Source organism: Oncorhynchus mykiss, chromosome 18, assembly GCF_057628025.1.
Source record: "Oncorhynchus mykiss isolate SJ-2025 chromosome 18, ASM5762802v1, whole genome shotgun sequence".
In the NCBI taxonomy this organism is placed as follows: domain Eukaryota; kingdom Metazoa; phylum Chordata; class Actinopteri; order Salmoniformes; family Salmonidae; genus Oncorhynchus; species Oncorhynchus mykiss.
This window is the reverse complement of record NC_143039.1, coordinates 65,145,658-65,170,102: the sequence shown is the minus strand read 5'-3', so window position 1 is coordinate 65,170,102 and position 24,445 is coordinate 65,145,658. Positions and strand designations below refer to the sequence as shown.

At 43.9% G+C, this 24,445-nt stretch overlaps 2 protein-coding genes across 9 annotated transcripts in view; one reads left to right on the top strand and one right to left on the bottom strand.

The window, feature by feature from the left end:
* The window catches only part of LOC110496865 (protein PALS2), a 76,898-nt gene extending 75,348 nt beyond the window's left edge, over window positions 1–1,550 (top strand). For all 7 annotated transcript variants that reach the window (XM_036953340.2, XM_036953337.2, XM_036953341.2 and 4 more), the window contains one exon: window positions 126–1,550. In XM_036953340.2, coding sequence (XP_036809235.1) covers window positions 126–302 — 177 coding nt within the window. In that variant the 3' untranslated portion in view covers window positions 303–1,550. The remainder of the gene's footprint in view (window positions 1–125) is intronic.
* An 87-nt stretch (window positions 1,551–1,637) lies between these two features.
* On the bottom strand, window positions 1,638–23,496 carry LOC118941191 (gasdermin-E). Of its 2 annotated transcripts, none has more exons than XM_036953333.2 (10): window positions 23,073–23,496; window positions 21,414–21,651; window positions 21,048–21,240; window positions 14,806–14,986; window positions 14,461–14,581; window positions 14,057–14,212; window positions 13,462–13,589; window positions 12,158–12,347; window positions 5,355–5,425; window positions 1,638–4,154 (listed from the first exon to the last, which is right to left on the bottom strand). In XM_036953333.2, exons 2-10 carry the CDS (start codon window positions 21,622–21,624, stop codon window positions 3,930–3,932), a joined length of 1,476 nt encoding a protein of 491 aa, XP_036809228.2. In that variant the 5' UTR covers window positions 21,625–21,651; window positions 23,073–23,496; the 3' UTR covers window positions 1,638–3,929. The 2 variants fall into 2 exon arrangements, with proteins under 2 accessions (XP_036809228.2, XP_036809229.2); XM_036953334.2 differs by having other exon boundaries at window positions 1,638–4,100.
* Window positions 23,497–24,445: the final 949 nt, after the last annotated feature.

The following is a 24,445-nucleotide window of genomic DNA, read 5'->3' as shown; positions in this document are numbered from 1 at the left end:
GGAACATTCTATCGCTAGAACACACAACACTCACATAGTGTACTGTGCTTGTTAGCCACTGCTTCTCAGGAAAATGCACAAACCGAGACACACACACACTCACCCTCTGTCTCTGTCCCTGTCAGGATGTGGATTTGAGGAAGACTGTTGATGAGAGTGCTCGTATCCAGAGGACCTACAACCACTACTTTGACCTCGCCATCACCAACGACAACCTGGACCGCGCCTTCCAAACGCTACAGGCTGCCGTCGACAAACTCTGCTCCGAACCACAGTGGGTCCCCGTCAACTGGGTCTACTGAACCCCAACCGGACACTGACCGGTCAACTTGACCGTGTATGTGTTCGACCACAGAGACAGGAGAAAGGAAAGGAGAAAGGGTGTTCGTCATGTGAGGGACTTTGACGGGGAAAACCCAAACCAACCGCCTCGTCCTTCTCTCCCTTCCTCCTGCACACAATGCACATTTTTTCTACTCGAAACTCAAAGGCAAATAGTTCTTATTTATTTTAATATTTGTAACTTTTTACGAAATATCTTTCTATTCATACCAACGTGAAATTCAGAAACATGAAAAAAATAAAAAGGCCAAACATCACGGCCATATTTATTTGTTGTTGTTATTTTTGTTTGTTTTTTGTAGTTGTGCCTCTGAGAACTAATGATGTTTGTTTTTTTCTCCGAGGACTGCTTTGAAAGAGTTTTTATTATTGTTATATCAACACAGTTCAAGAACGAAGTTCAAGAACGACACTATGGAATATTCCAGAACTATGAGCAGTGTTGCCAAGGAAACCTGTTTACAGCGCTCGTTATTGCCATGACAACTACCGTGTCTCAGTCCAAATCCTGTGAAGCCCACCCTTGTGATTGTCGTAGGACCTCCCACCCCACTCCAAAGAAAATCCCCTACAGTGCCCTGTAGTATGTACTGTAGTTGGCTACCCCTTGATTGGTTTGTGTTTATCTCTTTAGAATTATGACTTAAGAAAAAATGGACTTATTGTCTGAATATCTAACCCTCACACATCCCACAAAGAGAATGAAGGGAAAAAGCTTTACACTTTACATTGTGGTATAGAATATCAGGATCAAAACACTGTGTCTGTTTCATTCATGTCTTTCTTTGACTTGTCTGTACTTTTATTTTAGTACCGTAGGATTCACTGTTCGTTGCTACGGTGATCTTTTTAGCTAAGTGACATTTTTGTCTCGCATGATCCTTTGCTTTGAGTTGTCGTTTTCGAATATTGAACAAATACTACATCCTGTTTTGAAGCGTTGTGTCTGTGTTGTGTCGACAGCATGACCATCAGAATACCACTCACCATCTACCCTAATCTGTATGTAAGGTGCTTATTGTTGTTTTTTAATCTGTTGCTATCCCATGGTCCTCTCCTCCAGTATCACATCTCCAAAACCCTCCTGCACTGTAACCTAAATACTACATTCTGTTTCCTGTGGTCACTCTGAAAGATTTCCCAACTCGTGACCAATAACAGACATCTCTAATAGCAATACATTGTTACAATAAATTAACTGAAATTCAGCTGGAAAGTTGTCCTTTTTTGTTTTGGGTAATGGTTATGTTTAGTTTATTTAATGCAGTAATATTTAAAGCCATTCCGAGACAATGGATGGTTCATAAATATACAGTATATTTTATTAAAAACACAGAATGCATAGTTTTGTGGCAGCATTGCAACTATGTAGAATTGTGAAATTGCAGAATGCACCATATTGATATTCTCCTGAAAAGCAGGATAATCTAACAAATAGCAATATGCTATGACTTGATGTTTTACAGAGGTAATACATCTACATACATACACATTCTGACTAAGCCATACCACTAGATCTAACAGTACCAGCAACTGGGATGAGTCCATAATCTCAAAACGAGTTATAGAATAGCTTGTCTGTAGATAGTGAGTGGTATGTTCATAAACTGAATAAACATTTTGTTTATATACATTACCAGTCAAGGGTTTTTCTTTATTTTTACTATTTTCTACATTGTAGAGTAATAGTGAAGACATCAAAACTATGAAACAACACACATGGAATCATGTAGTAACCATAAAAGTGTTAAACAAATCAAAAAATACATTTTATATTTGAGATTCTTCAAAGCAGCCACCCTTTGCCTTGATGACAGCTTTTCACACTCTTGGCATTCTCTCAACCAGCTTCATGAGGTAGTCACCTGGAATGAATTTCAATTAACACGTGTGCCTTGTTAAAAGTTCATTTGTGGAATTTATTTTCTTATTGCGTTTGAGCCAATCAGTTGTGTTATGACAAGGTAGGGTTGGCATACAGAAGATAGCCCTATTTGGTAAAAGACCAAGTCCATATTATGGCAAGAACATCTCAAATAAGCAAAGAAACGACAGTCCATCATTACTTTAAGACATGAAGGAAGGTCAGTCAATCTGGAAAATGTCAAGAACTTTGAAAGTTTCTTCAAGTGCAGTGGCAAAAACCATCAAGTGCTATGATGAAACTGGCTCTGATGAGGACCGCCACAGGAAAGGAAGACCCAGAGTTACCTCTACTGCAGAGGATACGTTCATTAGAGTTAACTGCACCTCAAATTGCAGCCCAAATAAATGCTTCACTGAGTTCAAGTAACAGACAAATCTCACCATCAACTGTTCAGAGGAGACTACATGAATCAGGCCTTCATAGTCAAATTGCTGCAAAGAAACCACTACTAAAGACCACCAATAATAAGAAGAGACTTGCTTGGGCCAAGAAACATGAGCAATGGGCATTAGACTGGTGGAAATCGGTCCTTTGATATTTGATATTTTTGGTTCCAACCGCCATTTATTTTTGAGATGCAGAGTAGGTGAATGGATGATCTCCGCATGTGTGGTTCCCACCGTGAAGCATGGAGGAGGAGGTGTGATGTTGCTTTGCTGGTGACACTGTCAGTGATTATTTAGAATTCAAAGCACACAACCAGCATGGCTACCACAGCATTCTGCAGCGATACACCATTCCATCTGGTTAGCGCTTAGTGGGACTATCATTTGTTTTCCAACAGGACAATGACCCAACACTCCTCTAGGCTGTTTAAGGGCTATTTGAACAAGAAGGATAATGATGGAGTGCTGCATCAGATGACCTGGCCTCCACAATCACTCAACCTCAACCCAATTGAGATGGTTTGGAATGAGTTGGACCGCAGAGTGAAAGAAAAGCAGCCAACAAGTGCTCAGAATATGTGGGAACTCCTTCAAGACTGTTGGAAAAGCATTCCAGGTGAAGCTGGTTGAGAGAATGCCAAGAGTGTGCAAAGCTGTCATCAAGGCAAAGGGTGACTACTCTGAAGAATTAATTTAACACTTTTTTGGTTACTACATGATTCTATATGTGTTATTTAATTGTTTTGATGTCTTCACTATTATTATTCAATGTAGAAAATATACAAATAAAGAAAAACCCTTGAATGAGTAGGTGTGTCAACATTTGACTGGTACTGTAGGTTACATATAGCTTAAAATGTCATTTAAGCAACATTATATATTAAAATAAGCATATACTGTACATTTCTCTTTTGAAATAACAAAATCTTCTGTATACATGTTTTATCTGTATGAGCATGCAGAAAGAATGTAAAGGTTTCGTGAAATACTAGGGTGTCAGAGCAACATTTTAGTGTATTGAGATTGAGGCGTTTCTTTCCAAACACAGTAAGTGTTTCTTCGAACACAGGTCTTACTTCATATTCTGGAGTGGATTGTTTTACAGCTTTTCAAATTCAAACAGTTACATTGAGAATTAGTTTGTAAAAAAAAAATGTTAGTGCCACCAAAAATACAGAATTCATTGAGTGCATATTTGGAAAACACACAAGTGAAACACTGGAGTTTCACACAAAATGTAATATTTGAAACATACTGATCCATGCACACACATCCTACCCCTTCCCAGTGTACAGAGATGTAAGTCCTTGCACAGCGATGCACATGACCAATGGAAACACTCCTGGCTTTTCTCCAGTCTCTGCCCACAGCCTGTCAGTCTCTCTCCGCAGCATCACATTGGAGGAGAGGAGGAGCTGCTCTGCCCAATGGAATGCCCCCTCTTCCTGCAAGGGGAGGGGCAGTGACTCAAAGGAGAGGGACTGACCATTTACCTTTAGCTGTGGGACAGACAACAAGTAAGGTACAGAGCAAAGTCTACAGTATAATTCATCCTGACTATTGTCTGGGTATAACATAGTTATTAACTAATATTGGATCAGTCTACAGTATAATTCATCCTGACTACTGTCTGTATAACACAGCTATGAACTAATATTGGATCAGTCTACAGTATAATTCATCCTGACTATTGTCTGGGTATAACACAGTTATGAACTAATATTGGATCAGTCTACAGTATAATTCATCCTGACTACTGTCTGTATAACACAGCTATGAACTAATATTGGATCAGTCTACAGTATAATTCATCCTGACTACTGTCTGTATAACACAGTTATGAACTAATATTGGATCAGCCTACAGTATAATTCATCCTGACTACTGTCTGTATAACACAGTTATGAACTAATATTGGATCAGTCTACAGTATAATTCATCCTGACTACTGTCTGTATAACACAGTTATGAACTAATATTGGATCAGTCTACAGTATAATTCATCCTGACTACTGTCTGTATAACACTGTTATGAACTAATATTGGATCAGTCTACAGTATAATTCATCCTGACTACTGTCTGTATAACACAGTTATGAACTAATATTGGATCAGTCTACAGTATAATTCATCCTGACTACTGTCTGTATAACACAGTTATGAACTAATATTGGATCAGTCTACAGTATAATTCATCCTGACTACTGTCTGTATAACACAATTATGAACTAATATTGGATCAGTCTACAGTATAATTCATCCTGACTACTGTCTGTATAACACAGTTATGAACTAATATTGGATCAGTCTACAGTATAATTCATCCTGACTACTGTCTGTATAACACAGTTATGAACTAATATTGGATCAGTCTACAGTATAATTCATCCTGACTACTGTCTGTATAACACAGTTATGAACTAATATTGGATCAGTCTACAGTATAATTCATCCTGACTACTGTCTGTATAACACAGTTATGAACTAATATTGGATCAGAGTATTCAAAGTATTTTATTTGTGATGGAGTGGTTTAGTTGATATGAATCAGGAGTCGTGAATCGTAAAATCATATAAAGTGACTTGGGAATATTATAGTGAATTGAATCAGACTGATCCGAGTATTGAGGGTTTCAGTAGTGAATGGTGAGTCATGTATAGTGACGGGTGAATCATATAGTGAATTGAATCGGACTAACCAGAGTATTGAGGGCTTCCAGGACATCAGGGCTAGATTCTCCCAGCAGAGTCAGAGCAGCATCAGGCAACGCTACAGAAACACCAAACACAGGGGTTAGAGAATGCAACATACACACACACACATACACACATATACAGTGGGGAGAACAAGTATTTGATACACTGCCGATTTTGCAGGTTTTCCTACTAACAAAGCATGTAGAGGTCTGTAATTTTTATCATAGGTACACTTCAACTGTGAGAGACAGAATCTAAAACAAAAATGTCAGGTGCGTGAATGAGGACCCAAAAGCGAATTAACAAACAGAGTTTCTTTAATGATGAACACACGTGGGCTCAGATGGACAGGTAGATTCCGACAGGACAGGACAAGGTTGCAGCAAACACGATGATAGTCTGGTTCAGGCATGAGACACACAAACAAGAATCCGACAAAGACAGGAGCAGAAACAGAGAGAGATATAGGGACCTAATCAGAGGGAAAAAGGGAACAGGTGGGAAAAGGGGTGAATGAGGTAGTCAGAGAAGACAAGGAACAGCTGGGGGAAAGAGGGACAGAAACGGTAACCTAGTACGACCAGCAGAGGGAGACAGGGTGAAAGGAAAGGACAGAAAGACACAACATGACAATACATGACAGTACCCCCCCACTCACCGAGCGCCTCCTGGCGCACTCGAGGAGGAAACCTGGCGGCAACGGAGGAAATCCTCGATCAGCGCACGGTCCAGCACGTCCCGAGAGGGAACCCAACTCCTCTCCTCAGGACCGTACCCCTCCCAATCTACGAGGTACTGGTGACCACGGCCCCGAGGACGCATGTCCAAAATCCTACGGACCCTGTAGATGGGTGCGCCCTCGACAAGGATGGGGGGGGGGGGGGGAAGACGAGCGGGGGCGCGAAGAACGGGCTTGATACAGGAGACATGGAAGACCGGGTGGACGCGACGAAGGTATCGCGGAAGAAGAAGTCGAACTGCGACAGGATTAATGACCCGAGAAATACGGAACGGACCAATGAACCGCGGGGTCAACTTGCGAGAAGCCGTCTTAAGGGGAAGGTTCTGAGTGGAGAGCCAAACTCTCTGACCGCGACAATATCTAGGACTCTTAGTTCTACGCTTATTAGCAGCCCTCACAGTCTGCGTCCTATAACGGCAAAGTGCAGACCTGACCCTCTTCCAGGTGCGCTCGCAACGTTGGACAAAAGCCTGAGCGGAGGGGACGCTGGACTCGGCGAACTGAGATGAGAACAGCGGAGGCTGGTACCCGAGGCTACTCTGAAAAGGAGATAGCCCGGTCGCAGACGAAGGAAGCGAGTTGTGGGCGTATTCTGCCCAGGGGAGCTGTTCTGACCAAGACGCAGGGTTGCGAAAAGAAAGACTGCGTAAGATGCGACCAATAGTCTGATTGGCCCGTTCTGCTTGACCGTTAGACTGGGGGTGAAAGCCGGAAGAGAGACTGACGGAAGCCCCAATCAAACGGCAAAACTCCCTCCAAAATTGAGACGTGAATTACGGACCTCTGTCCGAAACGACGTCTGACGGAAGGCCATGAATTCTGAAAACATTCTCGATGATGATTTGTGCCGTCTCTTTAGCAGAAGGAAGCTTAGCAAGGGGAATGAAATGAGCCGCCTTAGAGAACCTATCGACAACCGTAAGAATAACAGTCTTCCCCGCTGACGAAGGCAGTCCGGTGACAAAATCTAAGGCGATGTGAGACCACGGTCGAGAGGGAATGGGAAGCGGCCTGAGACGGCCGGCAGGAGGGGAGTTACCGGACTTAGTCTGCGCGCAGACCGAACAAGCAGCCACGAAACGACGCGTGTCATGCTCCCGAGTGGGCCACCAAAAACGCTGGCGAATGGAAGCAAGCGTACCCCGAACGCCAGGGTGGCCGGCTAACTTGGCAGAGTGAGCCCACTGAAGAACGGCCAGACGAGTAGGAACGGGAACGAAAAGAAGGTTCCTAGGACAAGCGCGCGGCGACGGAGTGTGAGTGAGCGCTTGCTTTACCTGCCTCTCAATTCCCCAGACAGTCAACCCGACAACACGCCCCTCAGGGAGAATCCCCTCGGGGTCAGTGGAGGCTACTGAAGAACTGAAGAGACGAGATAAAGCATCAGGCTTGGTGTTCTTAGAGCCCGGACGATAAGAAATCACGAACTCGAAACGAGCGAAAAACAGCGCCCAACGCGCCTGACGCGCATTAAGTCGTTTGGCAGAACGGATGTACTCAAGGTTCCTATGGTCAGTCCAAACGACAAAAGGAACGGTCGCCCCCTCCAACCACTGTCGCCATTCGCCTAGGGCTAACCGGATGGCGAGCAGTTCGCGGTTTCCCACATCATAGTTACGTTCCGACGGCGACAGGCGATGAGAAAAATACGCGCATGGGTGGACCTTGTCGTCAGAGAGGGAGCGCTGAGAAAGAATGGCTCCCACGCCCACCTCTGACGCGTCAACCTCGACAACGAACTGTCTAGAGACGTCAGGTGTAACAAGGATAGGAGCGGATGTAAAACGATTCTTGAGGAGATCAAAAGCTCCCTGGGCGGAAACGGACCACTTAAAGCACGTCTTGACAGAAGTAAGGGCTGTGAGAGGAGCTGCCACCTGACCGAAATTACGGATGAAACGACGATAGAAGTTCGCGAAGCCGAGAAAGCGCTGCAGCTCGACGCGTGACTTAGGGGCGGGCCAATCAATGACAGCTTGGACCTTAGCGGGATCCATCTTAATGCCTTCAGCGGAAATAACAGAACCGAGAAATGTGACGGAGGAGGCATGAAAAGTGCACTTCTCAGCCTTCACAAAAAGACAATTCTCTAAAAGGCGCTGGAGGACACGTCGAACGTGCTGAACATGAATCTGGAGTGACGGTGAAAAAATCAGGATATCGTCAAGGTAAACGAAAACAAAGATGTTCAGCATGTCTCTCAGGACATCATTGACTAATGCCTGAAAGACAGCTGGAGCGTTAGCGAGGCCGAAAGGAAGAACCCGGTATTCAAAGTGCCCTAACGGAGTGTTAAACGCCGTCTTCCACTCGTCCCCCTCCCTGATGCGCACGAGATGGTAAGCGTTACGAAGGTCCAACTTAGTGAAAAACCTGGCTCCCTGCAGGATCTCGAAGGCTGAAGACATAAGAGGAAGCGGATAACGATTCTTCACTGTTATGTCATTCAGCCCTCGATAATCTATGCAGGGGCGCAGAGACCCGTCCTTCTTCTTGACAAAAAAAAACCCCGCTCCGGCGGGAGAGGAGGAGGGGACTATGGTACCGGCGTCAAGAGCTACAGACAAATAATCCTCGAGAGCCTTACGTTCGGGAGCCGACAGAGAGTATAGTCTACCCCGGGGGGGAGTGGTTCCCGGAAGGAGATCAATACTACAATCATACGACCGGTGTGGAGGAAGAGAGGTGGCCCTGGACCGACTGAACACCGTGCGCAGATCGTGATATTCCTCCGGCACCCCTGTCAAATCACCAGGCTCCTCCTGTGAAGAAGAGACAGAGGAAACAGGAGGGATAGCAGACATTAAACATTTCACATGACAAGAGACGTTCCAGGAGAGGATAGAATTACTAGACCAATTAATGGAAGGATTATGACAAACTAGCCAGGGATGGCCCAAAACAACAGGTGTAAAAGGTGAACGAAAAATTAAAAAAGAAATGGTTTCGCTATGATTACCAGAAACAGTGAGGGTTAAAGGTAGCGTCTCACGCTGAATCCTGGGGAGAGGACTACCATCCAGGGCGAACAAGGCCGTGGACTCCCTTAACTGTCTGAGAGGAATGTCATGTTCCCGAGCCCAGGTCTCGTCCATAAAACAGCCCTCCGCCCCAGAGTCTATTAAGGCACTGCAGGAAGCTGACGACCCGGTCCAGCGTAGATGGACCGACAAGGTAGTGCAGGATCTTGAAGGAGAGACAGGAGTAGTAGCGCTCACCAGTAGCCCTCCGCTTACTGATGAGCTCTGGCTTTTACTGGACATGAAGTGACAAAATGACCAGCAGAACCGCAATAGAGACAGAGGCGGTTGGTGATTCTCCGTTCCCTCTCCTTAGTCGAGATGCGGATACCTCCCAGCTGCATAGGCTCAGCTCCCGAGCCGGCAGAGGAAGATGGTAGTGATGCGGAGAGGGGGGAACGGAGAACGCGAGCTCCTTTCCACGAGCTCGTTGACGACGATCAACCCGTCGCTCAATGCGAATAGCGAGTTCAATCAAGGAATCCACGCTGGAAGGAACCTCCCGGGAGAGAATCTCATCCTTTACCTCTGCGCGGAGACCCTCCAGAAGACGAGCGAGCAAAGCCGGCTCGTTCCAGCCACTGGAGGCAGCAAGAGTGCGAAACTCAATAGAGTAGTCTGTTATGGATCGATTGCCTTGACATAGGGAAGACAGGGCCCTGGAAGCCTCCTCCCCAAAAACAGATCGATCAAAAACCCGTATCATCTCCTCCTTAAAGTCCTGATACTGGTTAGTACACTCAGCCCTTGCCTCCCAGATTGCCGTGCCCCACTCACGAGCCCGTCCAGTAAGGAGAGATATGACGTAGGCGACACGAGCAGTGCTCCTGGCGTAAGTGTTGGGCTGGAGAGAAAACACAATATCACACTGGGTGAGGAACGAGCGGCATTCAGTGGGCTCCCCAGAGTAACACGGCGGGTTATTGATTCTGGGCTCCGGAGATTCGAAAGCCCTGGAAGTGGCCGGTGGATCGAGGCGGAGATGGTGAACCTGTTCTGTGAGGTTGGAGACTTGGGTGGCCAGGGTCTCAACGGCATGTCGAGCAGCAGACAATTCCTGCTCGTGTCTGCCTAGCATCGCTCCCTGGATCTCGACGGCTGAGTGGAGAGGATCCGAAGTCGCTGGGTCCATTCTTGGTCGGATTCTTCTGTCAGGTGCGTGAATGAGGACCCAAAAGCGAATTAACAAACAGAGTTTCTTTAATGATGAACACACGTGGGCTCAGATGGACAGGTAGATTCCAACAGGACAGGACAAGGTTGCAGCAAACACGATGATAGTCTGGTTCAGGCATGAGACACACAAACAAGAATCCGACAAAGACAGGAGCAGAAACAGAGAGAGATATAGGGACCTAATCAGAGGGAAAAAGGGAACAGGTGGGAAAAGGGGTGAATGAGGTAGTCAGAGAAGACAAGGAACAGCTGGGGGAAAGAGGGACAGAAACGGTAACCTAGTACGACCAGCAGAGGGAGACAGGGTGAAAGGAAAGGACAGAAAGACACAACATGACAATACATGACAAAAAATCCAGAAAATCACATTGTATGATTTTTAAGTAATTCATTTGCATTTTATTGCATGACATAAGTATTTGATCACCTACCAAGCAGTAAGAATTCCGGCTCTCACAGACCTGTTAGTTTTTCTTTAAGAAGCCCTCCTGTTCTCCACTCATTACCTGTATTAACTGCACCTGTTTTAACTTGTTACCTGTATAAAAGACACCTGTCCACACACTCAATCAAACAGACTCCAACCTCTCCACAATGGCCAAGACCAGAGAGCTGTGTAAGGACATCAGGGATACAATTGTAGACCTGCACAAGGCTGGGATGGGCTACAGGACAATAGGCAAGCAGCTTGGTGAGAAGGCAACAACTGTTGGCGCAATTATTAGAAAATGAAGAAGTTCAAGATGACGGTCAATCACCCTCGGTCTGAGGTTCCATGCAAGATCTTACCTCGTGGGGCATCAATGATCATGAGGAGGGTGAGGGATCAGCCCAGAACTACACGGCAGGACCTGGTCAATGACCTGGAGAGAGCTGGGACCACAGTCTCAAAGAAAACCATTAGTAACACACTACGCCGTCATGGATTAAAATCCTGCAGCGCACGCAAGGTCCCCCTGCTCAAGCCAGCGTATGTCCAGGCCCGTCTGAAGTTTGCCAATGACCATCTGGATGATCCAGAGGAGGAATGGGAGAAAGTAATGTGGTCTGATGAGACAAAAATAGAGCTTTTTGGTCTAAACTCCACTCGCCGTGTTTGGAGGAAGAAGAAGGATGAGTACAACCCCAAGAACACCATCCCAACCGTGAAGCATGGAGGTGGAAACATAATTCTTTGGGGATGCTTTTCTGCAAAGGGGACAGGACGACTGCACCGTATTGAGGGGAGGATGGATGGGGCCATGTATCGCGAGATCTTGGCCAACAACCTCCTTCCCTCAGTAAGAGGATTGAAGATGGGTCGTGGCTGGGTCTTCCAGCATGACAATGACCCGAAACAAACAGCCAGGGCAACTAAGGAGTGGCTCCGTAAGAAACATCTCAAGGTCCTGGAGTGGCCTAGCCAGTCTCCAGACCTGAACCCAATAGAAAATCTTTGGAGGGAGCTGAAAGTCCGTATTGCCCAGCGACAGCCCCGAAACCTGAAGGATCTGGAGGTCTGTATGGAGGAGTGGGCCAAAATCCCTGCTGCAGTGTGTGCAAACCTGGTCAAGAACTACAGGAAACGTATGATCTCTGTAATTGCAAACAAAGGTTTCTATACCAAATATTAAGTTCTGCTTTTCTGATGTATCAAATACTTATGTCATGCAATAAAATGCAAATTAATTACTTAAAAATCATACAATGTGTTTTCTGGATTTTTGTTTTAGATTCCGTCTCTCACAGTTGAAGTGTACCTATGATAAAAACTACAGACCTGTACATGCTTTGTAAGTTGGAAAACCTGCAAAATTCTCAGTGTATCAAATACTTGTTCTCCCCACTGTATATAGATATATATACACATACACACACACACTCTCACCCTCCAAGGCGCTAACCAGCAGGTGAGTGGCAGTCAGATGGAGGGGGATGGAGGTTCCTTCAGCCTGTATCTCATTTGGTGGGAATTTCTGGACCAGGTCCGATAGGGCGGAGACAGATTTGATCTGAGAAACAGACAACTCCTTTACCTCTGTAGGGTCAAGGTCCTCACCTCTACACAACCCCTCCAACTGAGAGAAAGAGAGAGAGAGATGTAATGTTTACTGTAGATTTGTAATTGTTTTCTATCCATTTCACTTTCTTTGGCAATGTAAACATGTTTCCCATGCCAACAAAGCCCTTTGAATTGAACTGAATTGAGAGAGAGAGAGAGAGGGAGAGGGAGATAGAGAGAGATAAAGAGTGATAAAGAGAGAGAGAGAGCTAGAGAGCTAGAGAGAGAAAGAGTGATAGAGAGAGAGAGAGAGAGAGAGATAAAGAGTGATAGAGAGAGAGAGAGAGAGAGAGAGAGAGAGAGAGAGAGATAAAGAGTGATAGAGAGAGAGATAAAGAGTGATAGAGAGAGAGAGAGAGAGATAAAGAGTGATAGAGAGAGATAAAGAGTGATAGAGAGAGAGAGAGAGATAAAGAGTGATAGAGAGAGAGAGAGAGAGACAAAGAGTGATAGAGAGAGAGCTAGAGAGAGAAAGAGAGAGAGAGAGAGAGAGAGAGAGAGAGAGAGAGGAGAGGGAGATAGAGAGAGATAAAGAGTGATAGAGAGAGAGAGAGCTAGAGAGAGAAAGAGAGAGAGAGAGAGAGAGAGGGGAGAGGGAGATAGAGAGAGATAAAGAGTGATAGAGAGAGAGAGAGCTAGAGAGAGAAAGAGAGAGAGAGAGAGGAGAGGGAGATAGAGAGAGATAGAGTGATAGAGAGAGAGAGAGCTAGAGAGAGAAAGAGAAAGAGAGAGAGAGAGAGAGAGAGAGAGGAGAGGGAGATAGAGAGAGATAAAGAGTGATAGAGAGAGAGAGAGCTAGAGAGAGAAAGAGAGAGAGAGAGAGAGAGAGAGAGAAAGAGAGAGAGAGAGAGGAGAGGGAGATAGAGAGAGATAAAGAGTGATAGAGAGAGAGAGAGGAGAGGGAGATAGAGAGAGATAAAGAGTGATAGAGAGAGAGAGAGCTAGAGAGAGAAAGAGAGAGAGAGAGAAAGCAATGAATACAAATAATACCAAATCATACTGTCACAGATATGACTGTGCCTGATCTAAAAGGTCCACAAAACAATGCTATCAGATAAGCGCTGCATCCCAAATGGCACCCTATTCCCTTATAGTGCACTACTTTTGGCCTTGGCCACTGTGCCACTAACCGTGTGTTCCAGAACCGTGAGTGTGGTTCTGTCCACTAGAACCTCACAGAGTCTCTGGAACAGAGTGGACCGGGTAGACTCTGGAAGAACCACTAACTGATGTAGATAGACCTCCAAGTCCTGCAAGTCTATAGAGGGAGATAAATAACCAATCAGAGCTTGCCTCTCAGGCTCACTTTTCTCATGACACGTCAGTCACAATATGAGGAATAGACCACTGTAGGATGCTAACAGAGAAATTCCTCTCAGTCTGATTCTGTGCGTGAAAATGTCCCCAATGTTAAATGCTTTTATCCAAAGTAAGGCAAACTCAGCACTGCACTTCCTCTCTCAGTATCATTCATTTGATAAAAAGAGGAAGAGTCAATCCTCGATTTCTGCTGTAGAATAGCTGTCTACAGATTTCAATTCCTCTTTTATACATAGGGCATATTGACACACTATCACACACAAACACACTGACATGTTGGTCAAATCAACTGGTGTATACCTAAACGTCCACAAAAAAAGGGAACTAAATTCTCAACTGACATTCCTGGATCAACAATAAATGAATGAATGGATGAATGAATGAAACACACACAAACACACATACTTTTCTGCAGTGCGCTGAGTGGTGCTCCTTCAGGAATCTCCTCCGCCCACTCCAGCCCGTCCACAACACACAGAGTATCAAAGGAATCCTGGGAAGGCGAGGTCTTCCCAGAGTCTGCCTCGAATCCTCCAAGAGTACCATGCTGTAGACACAGCTCTGAAAATACAGAGCGAGAGAGAAAGAGAGAAAAATAGCCAAAAAGAGAGAGAGAGAGAGAGAGAGAGAGAGAGGGAGATAAAGAGAGAGAGAGAGAGAGGGAAAGAAAGAACGAGAGAGAAAGAGAGAGAGACAGAGAGCGAGACAAAGAGGAGGAGAATAAGTAACTCACCTTGTAGAATTGCAACGTAATTACCTTGAGTGGGTGACACACACACACACACGTATACACACACATACATACTCACCATAGTGTCCGTCTTTCCTGACCTCTAGCTCTATGAGGCTGTAGGCGATGACAGTGAGAGGAGGAATCTCCAAGGAAACGTCACTGTCCATCTCTATACCGCTATTCTCCTGCACACACACCTGATATACACACGTGTAATAACATGTAATAACACACACCTGGTGTGATACACAAACAAAACAAATATATACTCAATAACACATAGAAAAGACGTGTAATAACGTAACACACACCTGGCACAACTAACATGTTAAAACATGTAACAACACTCCCCAGTCTCTCTCTCACTCTCTCTCTCCCTCTCGCTTTCTCTCCGTATCTCCTTTTCTCTTCCACAACCCACCTTTACAGAGTGTGTCCCCAGTTTGCCCAGTAGTCCCAGAACCCCCTGGCAGGTGCCCTGCTCCTGGACCTGTTCTGAGATGGAGCAGGGGGTGGTGGTCAGGATCCTCTCCTTCAACACAGCAAACACCTCTGCATGCTTCTGACTCTGCTGCACCAGCACATGCTGCATGTCCACCACCCTACACACAGAGATGGGGGTTCAGAAAGCTGAAGAGGCTACTGCTTGCCTCCAATGACAGGTACAGTACTGTACATAGACATACACACACTGTAGATGAATACACAGATGGATAAAATAAATAATACAAATACTGAGCTGTATTGTACTCAACAAAAAAAGGGGAAATTATATTATTTTATACTAATACAATTGCTCTGAGAAGGAGATTTTGTTTAACAAGTAATATAAATTGCTCAGAGAAGGAGATTTTGTTTAACAAGTAATAATTATAATTAAATAATAATAATTATTGGATTTATATAGTGCTTTTCCAACTAAGGTACTCAGAAATCTTTTTTTAATCTAAAAAAGACAGTGGTAAAGATTATTGGCACCCCAGTTTTCAATACCTTTCAATACCTCACCAGGTGTGCAAAGAGCACTATTTTCATTTTCATCCAACCAATGAAAATGCCTTTACACTTGAATAGGAACCAATGGAAACGCCTTCACACTTGGATAGGAAACAATGGAAACGCCTTCACACTTGGATAGGCAACAATGGAAACGCCTTCACACTTGGATAGGAAACAATGGAAACGCCTTCATACTTGAATAGGAACCAATGGAAACGCCTTCACACTTGGATAGGAACTGGTGCACAGACCTTTCAGGGGGCAGGTGTTCAATCTGAAAAAGGGCACCCCCCCACCTTGAAAAAAAGGATGGAATTTCATAATTTTTATCTCTAAATTCATAACAAGAGAGCAGATGGAGGCAGCGAGAGAGGAACGGTGAGGATACGAGGAGTTAAGTCAACGACGGAAGCACGAGAGGCAGCCCCAAACAAATTTTAGTAGACACACGTGTACGGGAAAAGCTTTCCAGTTTCACTGACTCACCGAATGATGCGCAGCTCACTCGCAAGTGATGGCCGCAAGTGATGGCCGATGCACTCGTGCCAAAAGCCTATCTCTCTCTTGTATAAGTTGATACAATATGTTGGTAGCCTATAGCAGAAAATGTTGAGTCTTCTCTTTTCAGCAGGAGCTATTTGCTTTCTAACCTGTGTTTTCCCGCGATTGTATTTCAAATAATGTTTTGTATGCATGCTGTTCATTGACAGATTTGCCACACGTTCCTGACTGTAGGCTATACCTTGTTATTGGGCTACACACCATCAACAGCTAGGTTAGTTGTTAAAATAATCTATTGATCCTCTGCGGATAAATTCTCATGGTGTAGTAGACTATTCTGAATTGTTTCATTTCTTTCTGAACAGACAGCAGTAATGTAAATGTATTTCAATTCCTCAGGGGTGCTGCACCACCTCCAGCACCCTTCCGTGGCAATGATGAGGTGCTGCAGTCTGTACATAGGCTATCAGCCAACCAGACGGAATATTAAGGATGATGGAAATCAAGTGTTATCGGGTGTTAATCAAATGTTGTGCTGCTGTGACAGTGCTGTTGATATGTAAACTAGGTAGCTTGCTATACACACTTAACCGGTGACTGCATTTCAAGCCGTGCATGTTTGGATACTGGGTACAGGATACTGCATACAGGAAAGAAAAAGACAACATGGCACACATGAGCTCCATACAGGGCAGGCCGAAGGACAACGCAAGGCTAGGGGTGGCAAACCTGACAACGTCACAACGACTTGGAGGTAAGGGGTTTAGGACAACGATGACCAAAACTGTACACTGAAAAATATATATACCACCACCCAAAAGGGTACTTGGTGAGTGGGAGGGCAAAGGGGCAGGTGCTGGGCACAGGTAGACCTCTATCTGGTTCTATAGTCAGGTGACATGAAAATAGAGCTCTGGTCACGCAGACCAGTGGTGGGTTTGACATCGAAAATAGGAATCATATGCAGAATAGAACCTCATACCTACTGTAAAATATGGTGTTGGATCTTTGATGTTATGGGGCTATTTTGCTTCCACTGGTCCTGGGTCACTTGTTAAGGTCAACGACATCATTAACTTTAACAAGTACCAGGACATTTTAGCCAAAAAGATAGTTGCCTCTTAAAACTTGGCCGCAAGTGGATCTTCCAGTAAGACAATAACCCCAAGCATACATCAAAACTCACAAAGAAATGGTTAATTAACCACAAAATCAACATTTTGAAATGGCCATCTCAGTCTCTGGACTTGAACCCCATTGAAAACCTGTGGTTTGAATTGAAGAGGGCCGTCCATAAGAGCAGATGAAGGATATCAAGGATCTGGAAAAATTCTGTATGGAGGAATGGTCTAAGATCCCTCCCAATGTGTTCTCCAACTCATTAAACATTTGAGAAAAAGTCTCAGTGTCATTATCCTCACAAGGTGAGATATTGAAAACAGGGGTGACAATCATTTTGACCCCTTTCTTTAAAAAAAAATATTATTGTATTACTTGTTAAACAAAATCTCCTTGTTTTTTCTATTGTATTAGTATAAAATTATTTTCCAAAAACCAATTGCATACAATATAGCTCAGTATATTATTACACTGAACAAAAAGATCAATGCAACATGCAATTAGTTCAAAGATTTCAGTTCATAGAACTGGAAATCAGTCAACTGAAATAACTTCATTAGGCTCTAATCTATGGATTTCACATGACTGGGAGTACTTATATGCCTATGTTGGTCACAGATAAGTTTTTTTTTTAAAGGTAGGGGCGTGGATCAGAAAACCAGTCAGTATCTGGTGTGACCACCATTTGACTCAAGCAGGGCGACACATCTCCTTCACATAGAGTTGATCAGGCTGTTGATGGTGGAATGTGGAATGTTGTCCCACTCCTCTTCACTGGCTGTGCGAAGTTGCTGGATATTGGCGGAAACTGGAACACGCTGTCATACACGTCAATCCAGAGAATCTCAAATATGCTCAATGGGTGACATGTCTGGTGAGTATGCAGGCCATGGAAGAACTGGGACATTTTCAGCTTCCAGGAATCCTTGCGACATGGGGCCGTGCGTTATCATGCTGAAACATGAGGAGATGGCGGCGGATGAATGGCACGACAATGGCCCTCTGGAGCTCCTCATGGTATCTCTGTGCATTCAAATGACCACGAATAAAATTCAATTGTGTTCATTGTCCAGCGTGCCAGTGGCCATCAACGGTGAGCATTTGCCCACTGAAGTCAGTTACGACACCAAACTGCAGTCAGGTCAAGACCCTGGTGAGGACGACGAGCACAGAGGTGAGCTTCTGACAGTTTGTGCAAAAATTATTTGTTTGTGCAAACCCACAGTTTTATCAGCTGTCTGGGTGGCTGGTCTCAGACGATCCCGCAGGTGAAGAACCCGGATGTGGAGGTCCTGGGCTGGCGTGGTTACACGTGTTCTACACTTGTGAGGCCGGTTGGACGTACAGCCAAATTCTCTAAAACAACATTGGAGGTGTCTTATGGTAGAGAAATGAACAGTAAATTCTCTGGAAACAGCTCTGGTGGACATTCCTGCAGTCACAATGCCAATTGTACGCTCCCTCAAAATTTGAGACATATGTGGCATTCATTGTGTTGCGTGACAAAACTGCACATTTTAGTGTGGCCTTCTATTGTCCCCAGCACAAGGTGCACCTCTGTAATGATCATGCTGTTTAATCAGCTTCTTGATATGCCACACATGTCAGGTGTATGGATTATCTTGGTAAAGGAGATATTATCAATAACAGGGATGTAAACAAATGTGTACAACATTTGAGAGAAATGCATATGGAAAATGTATTTTATTTCCAGCTCATGAAATATGGGACCAACACTTTACATGTTGCGTTTATATTTTTGTTCAGTGTATTTATTCCATACAGTCTTTTTTGTTAATCTTTATCAAGTGTGCCAATCATTTTGGACTTGACTGAATGACCAAAACTGGAGAGACTGGGTCTGGTGAGAAAAAGGAAACAGAAACAGAGATGGAGAGATTTAGGAAGAGAGAGAGATGCGGATGCTTGTACAGCATGTATGAATGAGTGAGTGTGTGTCTGTTTATTCATCTATGTGTATGTATCACGCCCTGACCTTAGTTATCTATGTTTTCTGTATTATTTTGGTCAGGTCAGGGTGTGACGAGGGTGGGTATGTGTGTTTTTTGTCTTGTCTAGGGGTTTTTCTATATCTATGTTTTTTTGTATGTCTAGGTATCTGTAGGTCTATGGTGGCCTGAATTGGTTCCCAATCAGAGACAGCTGTTTATTGTTGTCTCTGATTGGGGATCTTATTTAGGTTGCCATTTCCCATTTTTGGTTTTGTGGGTTATTATCTATGGTTTTGTGGGTTATTGTCTATGGTTAGTTGCATGTCAGCACTCGTTATATATATATACAGTGCCTTGCGAAAGTATTCGGCCCCCTTGAACTTTGCGACCTTTTGACACATTTCAGGCTTCAACCATAAAGATATAAAACTGTATTTTTTTGTGAAGAATCAACAACAAGTGGGACACAATCATGAAGTGGAACGACATTTATTGGATATTTCAAACTTTTTCAACAAATCAAAAACTGAAAAATTGGGCGTGCAAAATTATTCAGCCCCTTTACTTTCAGTGCAGCAAACTCTCTCCAGAAGTTCAGTGAGGATCTCTGAATGATCCAATGTTGACCTAAATGACTAATGATGATAAATACAATCCACCTGTGTGTAATCAAGTCTCCGTATAAATGCACCGTTAAAAGCGCAGAGAACATCATGAAGAACAAGGAACACACCAGGCAGGTCCGAGATACTGTTGTGAAGAAGTTTAAAGCCGGATTTGGATACAAAAAGATTTCCCAAGCTTTAAACATCCCAAGGAGCACTGTGCAAGCGATAATATTGAAATGGAAGGAGTATCAGACTACTGCAAATCTACCAAGACCTGGCCGTCCCTCTAAACTTTCAGCTCATACAAGGAGAAGACTGATCAGAGATGCAGCCAAGAGGCCCATGATCACTCTGGATGAACTGCAGAGATCTACAGCTGAGGTGGGAGACTCTGTCCATAGGACAACAATCAGTCGTATATTGCACAAATCTGGCCTTTATGGAAGAGTGGCAAGAAGAAAGCCATTTATTAAAGATATCCATAAAAAGTGTTGTTTAAAGTTTGCCACAAGCCACCTGGGAGACACACCAAACATGTGGAAGAAGGTGCTCTGGTCAGATGAAACCAAAATTGAACTTTTTGGCAACAATGCAAAACGTTATGTTTGGCGTAAAAGCAACACAGCTGAACACACCATCCCCACTGTCAAACATGGTGGTGGCAGCATCATGGTTTGGGCCTGCTTTTCTTCAGCAGGGACAGGGAAGATGGTTAAAATTGATGGGAAGATGGATGGAGCCAAATACAGGACCATTCTGGAAGAAAACCTGATGGATTCTGCAAAAGACCTGAGACTGGGACGGAGATTTGTCTTCCAACAAGACAATGTTCCAAAACATAAAGCAAAATCTACAATGGAATGGTTCAAAAATAAACATATCCAGGTGTTAGAATGGCCAAGTCAAAGTCCAGACATGAATCCAATCGAGAATCTGTGGAAAGAACTGAAAACTGCTGTTCACAAATGCTCTCCATCCAACCTCACTGAGCTCGAGCTGTTTTGCAAGGAGGAATGGGAAAAAACTTCAGTCTCTCGATGTGCAAAACTGATAGAGACATACCCCAAGCGACTTACAGCTGTAATCGCAGCAAAAGGTGGCGCTACAAAGTATTAACTTAAGGGGGCTGAATAATTTTGCACGCCCAATTTTTCAGTTTTTGATTTGTTAAAAAAGTTTGAAATATCCAATAAATGTCGTTCCACTTCATGATTGTGTCCCACTTGTTGTTGATTCTTCACAAAAAAATACAATTTTATATCTTTATGTTTGAAGCCTGAAATGTGGCAAAAGGTCGCAAAGTTCAAGGGGGCCGAATACTTTCGCAAGGCACTGTATATATAAGCTTCTCACTTCACGTTAGTTTTGTTTCTTTGTTAGTTTGTTTAGTGTTTTTCCTTCATTAAAAGAAGAATGTATGCTTATCACGCCTTGATATCATCAATATGACAAAAGTGACAGTATGTCTATTTACAGTACAGTACCTGTCATTGGAGGCCAGCAGTAGCTTCTGTACATCAACATCTTGCTTTTTCAGCTTGCCGAATGATAATTGGAGCTTTGAGGAGCACCGCCCCTCCACATTGACACTGATGGATCCAGCCTTGGCATCCAGCTTTCCACTCAGGTTGTCTCCAAACCTCCCCTCATAGGACAGGAAGTCTGATTCAGACACGTCTGAGAGAGTACAGAGACAAGTGCCGTATGAAGACAGATTACCTCTCTGACTCCTACTCTGTCTATGTTAGTTATGAATGGCTGTATGTTTTAGACAGTTGTGTGTGGGGAAAAAAAGATGAGATGTACAGCTTGTGAGATGTATATGAGGAGTAACAATGGCCCTACTTTACCTGGAGTGAGTTCTTTGTCTCCTAGCAACAGGTGACTGAGTGTGAAGTCAGATGGCAGGTACTTGGGTCGTTGCCAGAACCAGAAACGGTTGCGCTTGACAACCAGCGCCATGGGAACCAACTTGTCTGAGTCATTAAGGCGGGAGACCGAGATCAGGGTTCCATCTGGGTCGATCTGACGAACAAATTTTGCAGTTGCCTTGGCAAACATCACCTATGAAGAGGCAGGGCCCAACACCTGGAGGAAGTCAGAGTCACAGTAACACTGGAGTAAGATGAAGTTGCCCCTGGCTCATCTATATCTCCCACCTGCGTCCCTATTCCCTACCAAAATGAATCATACAAAGATTTTTATGACTGCTGTTTTTTTTTTGTGATCTCCAAATCTCATACGGTATTTCCTCAAATTTCCCCTTAGAATTCCCCTTCAGATGTGTAGCAGGTGCATGTGTGTGTTGTCCTACTATGTCACTGTCAACCAACAGTGTGTTCAAACATAGATCATAGTACTGTATGACTCACTGATTGGACAAGAGGGAAGTCCCCTGAGTGGTAACACCATTAACAACAACACGCCATCCCCTAACTCCATCCCTCGCCCTCCACATTCTAGCAGCTCAGTTTTCAAAGTATAAATATTTAAAGCAATCTAGAGGGAGAGCAGGGGAGAGAAAGGGAGAAAGAGAGGGAGGAGAGCACAAAAACAGGGAGAGAAAAGAGGGAGGAGAGAGAAAGAGAAGAGCTTAATACATCTCAGTGTGGAAAATGTCAAATAAACAAGGGAAAAAAACATGCAGGATAGGAGAAGGAATGAATAATGACTAGTGAGGGAAAGACTGTTCAGGGAGAGAGATCAGGAGGGGATGGTAGATATCAGTAATATATGGATATGGAAACGTGTTATCACAACACCGCCTTCCTTTCAGTCCTTCAAACCACTGACTATAACTCTACCCTGAATAGAGGTTCTTTCAGTGTATTGGCTCATATAGTGGGCAGGGAAATCGCAATTTTGGTAAATAGGACCTTCTCCCCATCTCTTATACTGCCCACCCACTACTGTAAGTGACTTGAGCCATGAGGTCATAATCACTAGCACGCTCTTCTGCGCAATAAGCAAATAACGCATGACTCGGATTAGGAATTCCAATAAAAAGTGAGAAGTAAATCATTGCTGTTATTGACAGAAAGCCATCACTAACAGCAGTAAACATAAGGTATACAAAAGCAATGTGAATTTTGAGGTTACAAATGTAACCGGTGTGAAATGGCTAGCTAGTTAGCGGGTGCGTACTAATAGCGTTTCAATCGGCGACGTTACTCGCTCTGAGACCTTGAAGTAGTTGTTTCCTTTGCTCTGCATTGGCGTGGCTTTTGTGGAGCGATGGGTAACGGTGTATCGATCGTGATTGTTGTCGATGTGTGCAGAAGGTCCCTGGGGCGAGGCGAGGGACGGAAGCTATACTGTTACACAATGATATGTGTCACCAGGGGGAAATAAATACATGATCCAAAACGTTTTATTTCATATATGCTGTGAGGTTTCAATAAGGTGGGAAGAGAAGTCTGTAAAACACAAACATTATAATTTTTTTGTTTTTTAAAGTTTCATTTGGCAGGCTATTTAACACAAAATACACAGGTTTATTATTCGCATACCTTTTCGTAGTCTGGAATGATAACAAGGATCGCGTGTAGCGCCTCCAAAAAAGCACCAGTCCCGTGGCCTGTCACTTCTGGAATGTCGGTTCTGGCACGCGTAAAACTCACCGTAGTCACTCCAAACAGCAGCGCAAGAAAATGTCAAACTATCCAAATTCCCTGTTCTTAGCAATTCACATTTAAACTGTTGTGCTCCGTTACACAGATAGTAGACTATTGATAATAACCCCGCTACTTTATGGATTATTTTACATTATGTTGAAATGAGTACCGCTACACACTCACAACGACACTATAGGCTGTCCGAAGATTTTTATGGTATCGATTGGAGCAGAGAGTTATCAGTCAGACAGAGTGGGTTGGGTCCTACTTCTGTAAACCGGGGAGAGCGGACTTTGCTGCCACCACACCACCACATTCTGGGGGTTGTACGGAGGTAATTGTTATCATATGAGCAGTGTGTGTGTGTGTGTGTGTGTGTGTGTGTGTGTGTGTGTGTGTGTGTGTGTGTGTGTGTGTGTACTTTTCTGACAAGCGCGGACTTGCCCCTTGTCATTGATTCATTCCATATATTTTAACCGGTATAAATTTATTTAGAGCATAACATGACTATTATTCAACAAGCTGGATAAGAGGTCACCAGGAGCGGTGAAAGACTGTGCGTGTGTTGGTTATGCATTAGAGGAAGCAATGGTTGTACCAGACGTTAAGAGGGCAGTAGTGGTTGAACATAGTGATTCAGTGTGAGAGAATGTAGACCTACTCTGTGCTGTAAATGCTATAGCCTAATATTGTGCCCATGTCAATGTGACAATGACCAAATTTGGAGTTTTCCCCCCAAACATGCACACATCAAGTCAAGTGAATTCCCCAAAGTGTTTCTCAAATCAGGATTTGTCCTAATGGGATTTGTCCTAATGGGAACCCAAGCATAACTTATTCTTTGTACTATGACTTGAAATATGAGGGAAGTCAAGCCTTATTCTGTTTTCAGAGTGGGAAGAACACTTTTTACAACAGTGTCATAACATCGACAATAAAAATTTATATTTTACAGTTATATTGACCATGTGAACATGAGAGAATAGTGTGTTATTGTGAAAGTGTGTGGGCCTGTTATGCACAGAAATAGGTCAATAGCCTATCTCTAGATCTCAATGACCACACCCTTCCCCCCTGACCCAATCACCACCAAGAACCACTTATCACCAACATACTGTACAGTGCCTTCTGAAAGTATTCAGACACCTTGACTTTTCCCACATTTTGTTAAGTTACAGCCTTATTCTAAAATTGATTAAATAGTTTTTTCCTCTCATCAACCTACACACAATGATAAAGCAAAAAAAAAGTGGTTTTGAATTTTTTGC

Excerpts from the sequence above, each read along its gene's own strand:
- LOC118941191 (XM_036953333.2), bottom strand. The coding sequence starts at position 21,624 with ATGTTTGCCAAGGCAACTGCAAAATTTGTTCGTCAGATCGACCCAGAT. Across the intron at positions 14,213-14,460 it reads CAGGAAAGACGGACACTATG|AGCTGTGTCTACAGCATGGT; the intron begins GTGAGTATGTAT and ends CTGTATTTTCAG. Across the intron at positions 13,590-14,056 it reads ACTCAGCGCACTGCAGAAAA|ACTTGCAGGACTTGGAGGTC; the intron begins GTATGTGTGTTT and ends CTCCCTCTATAG.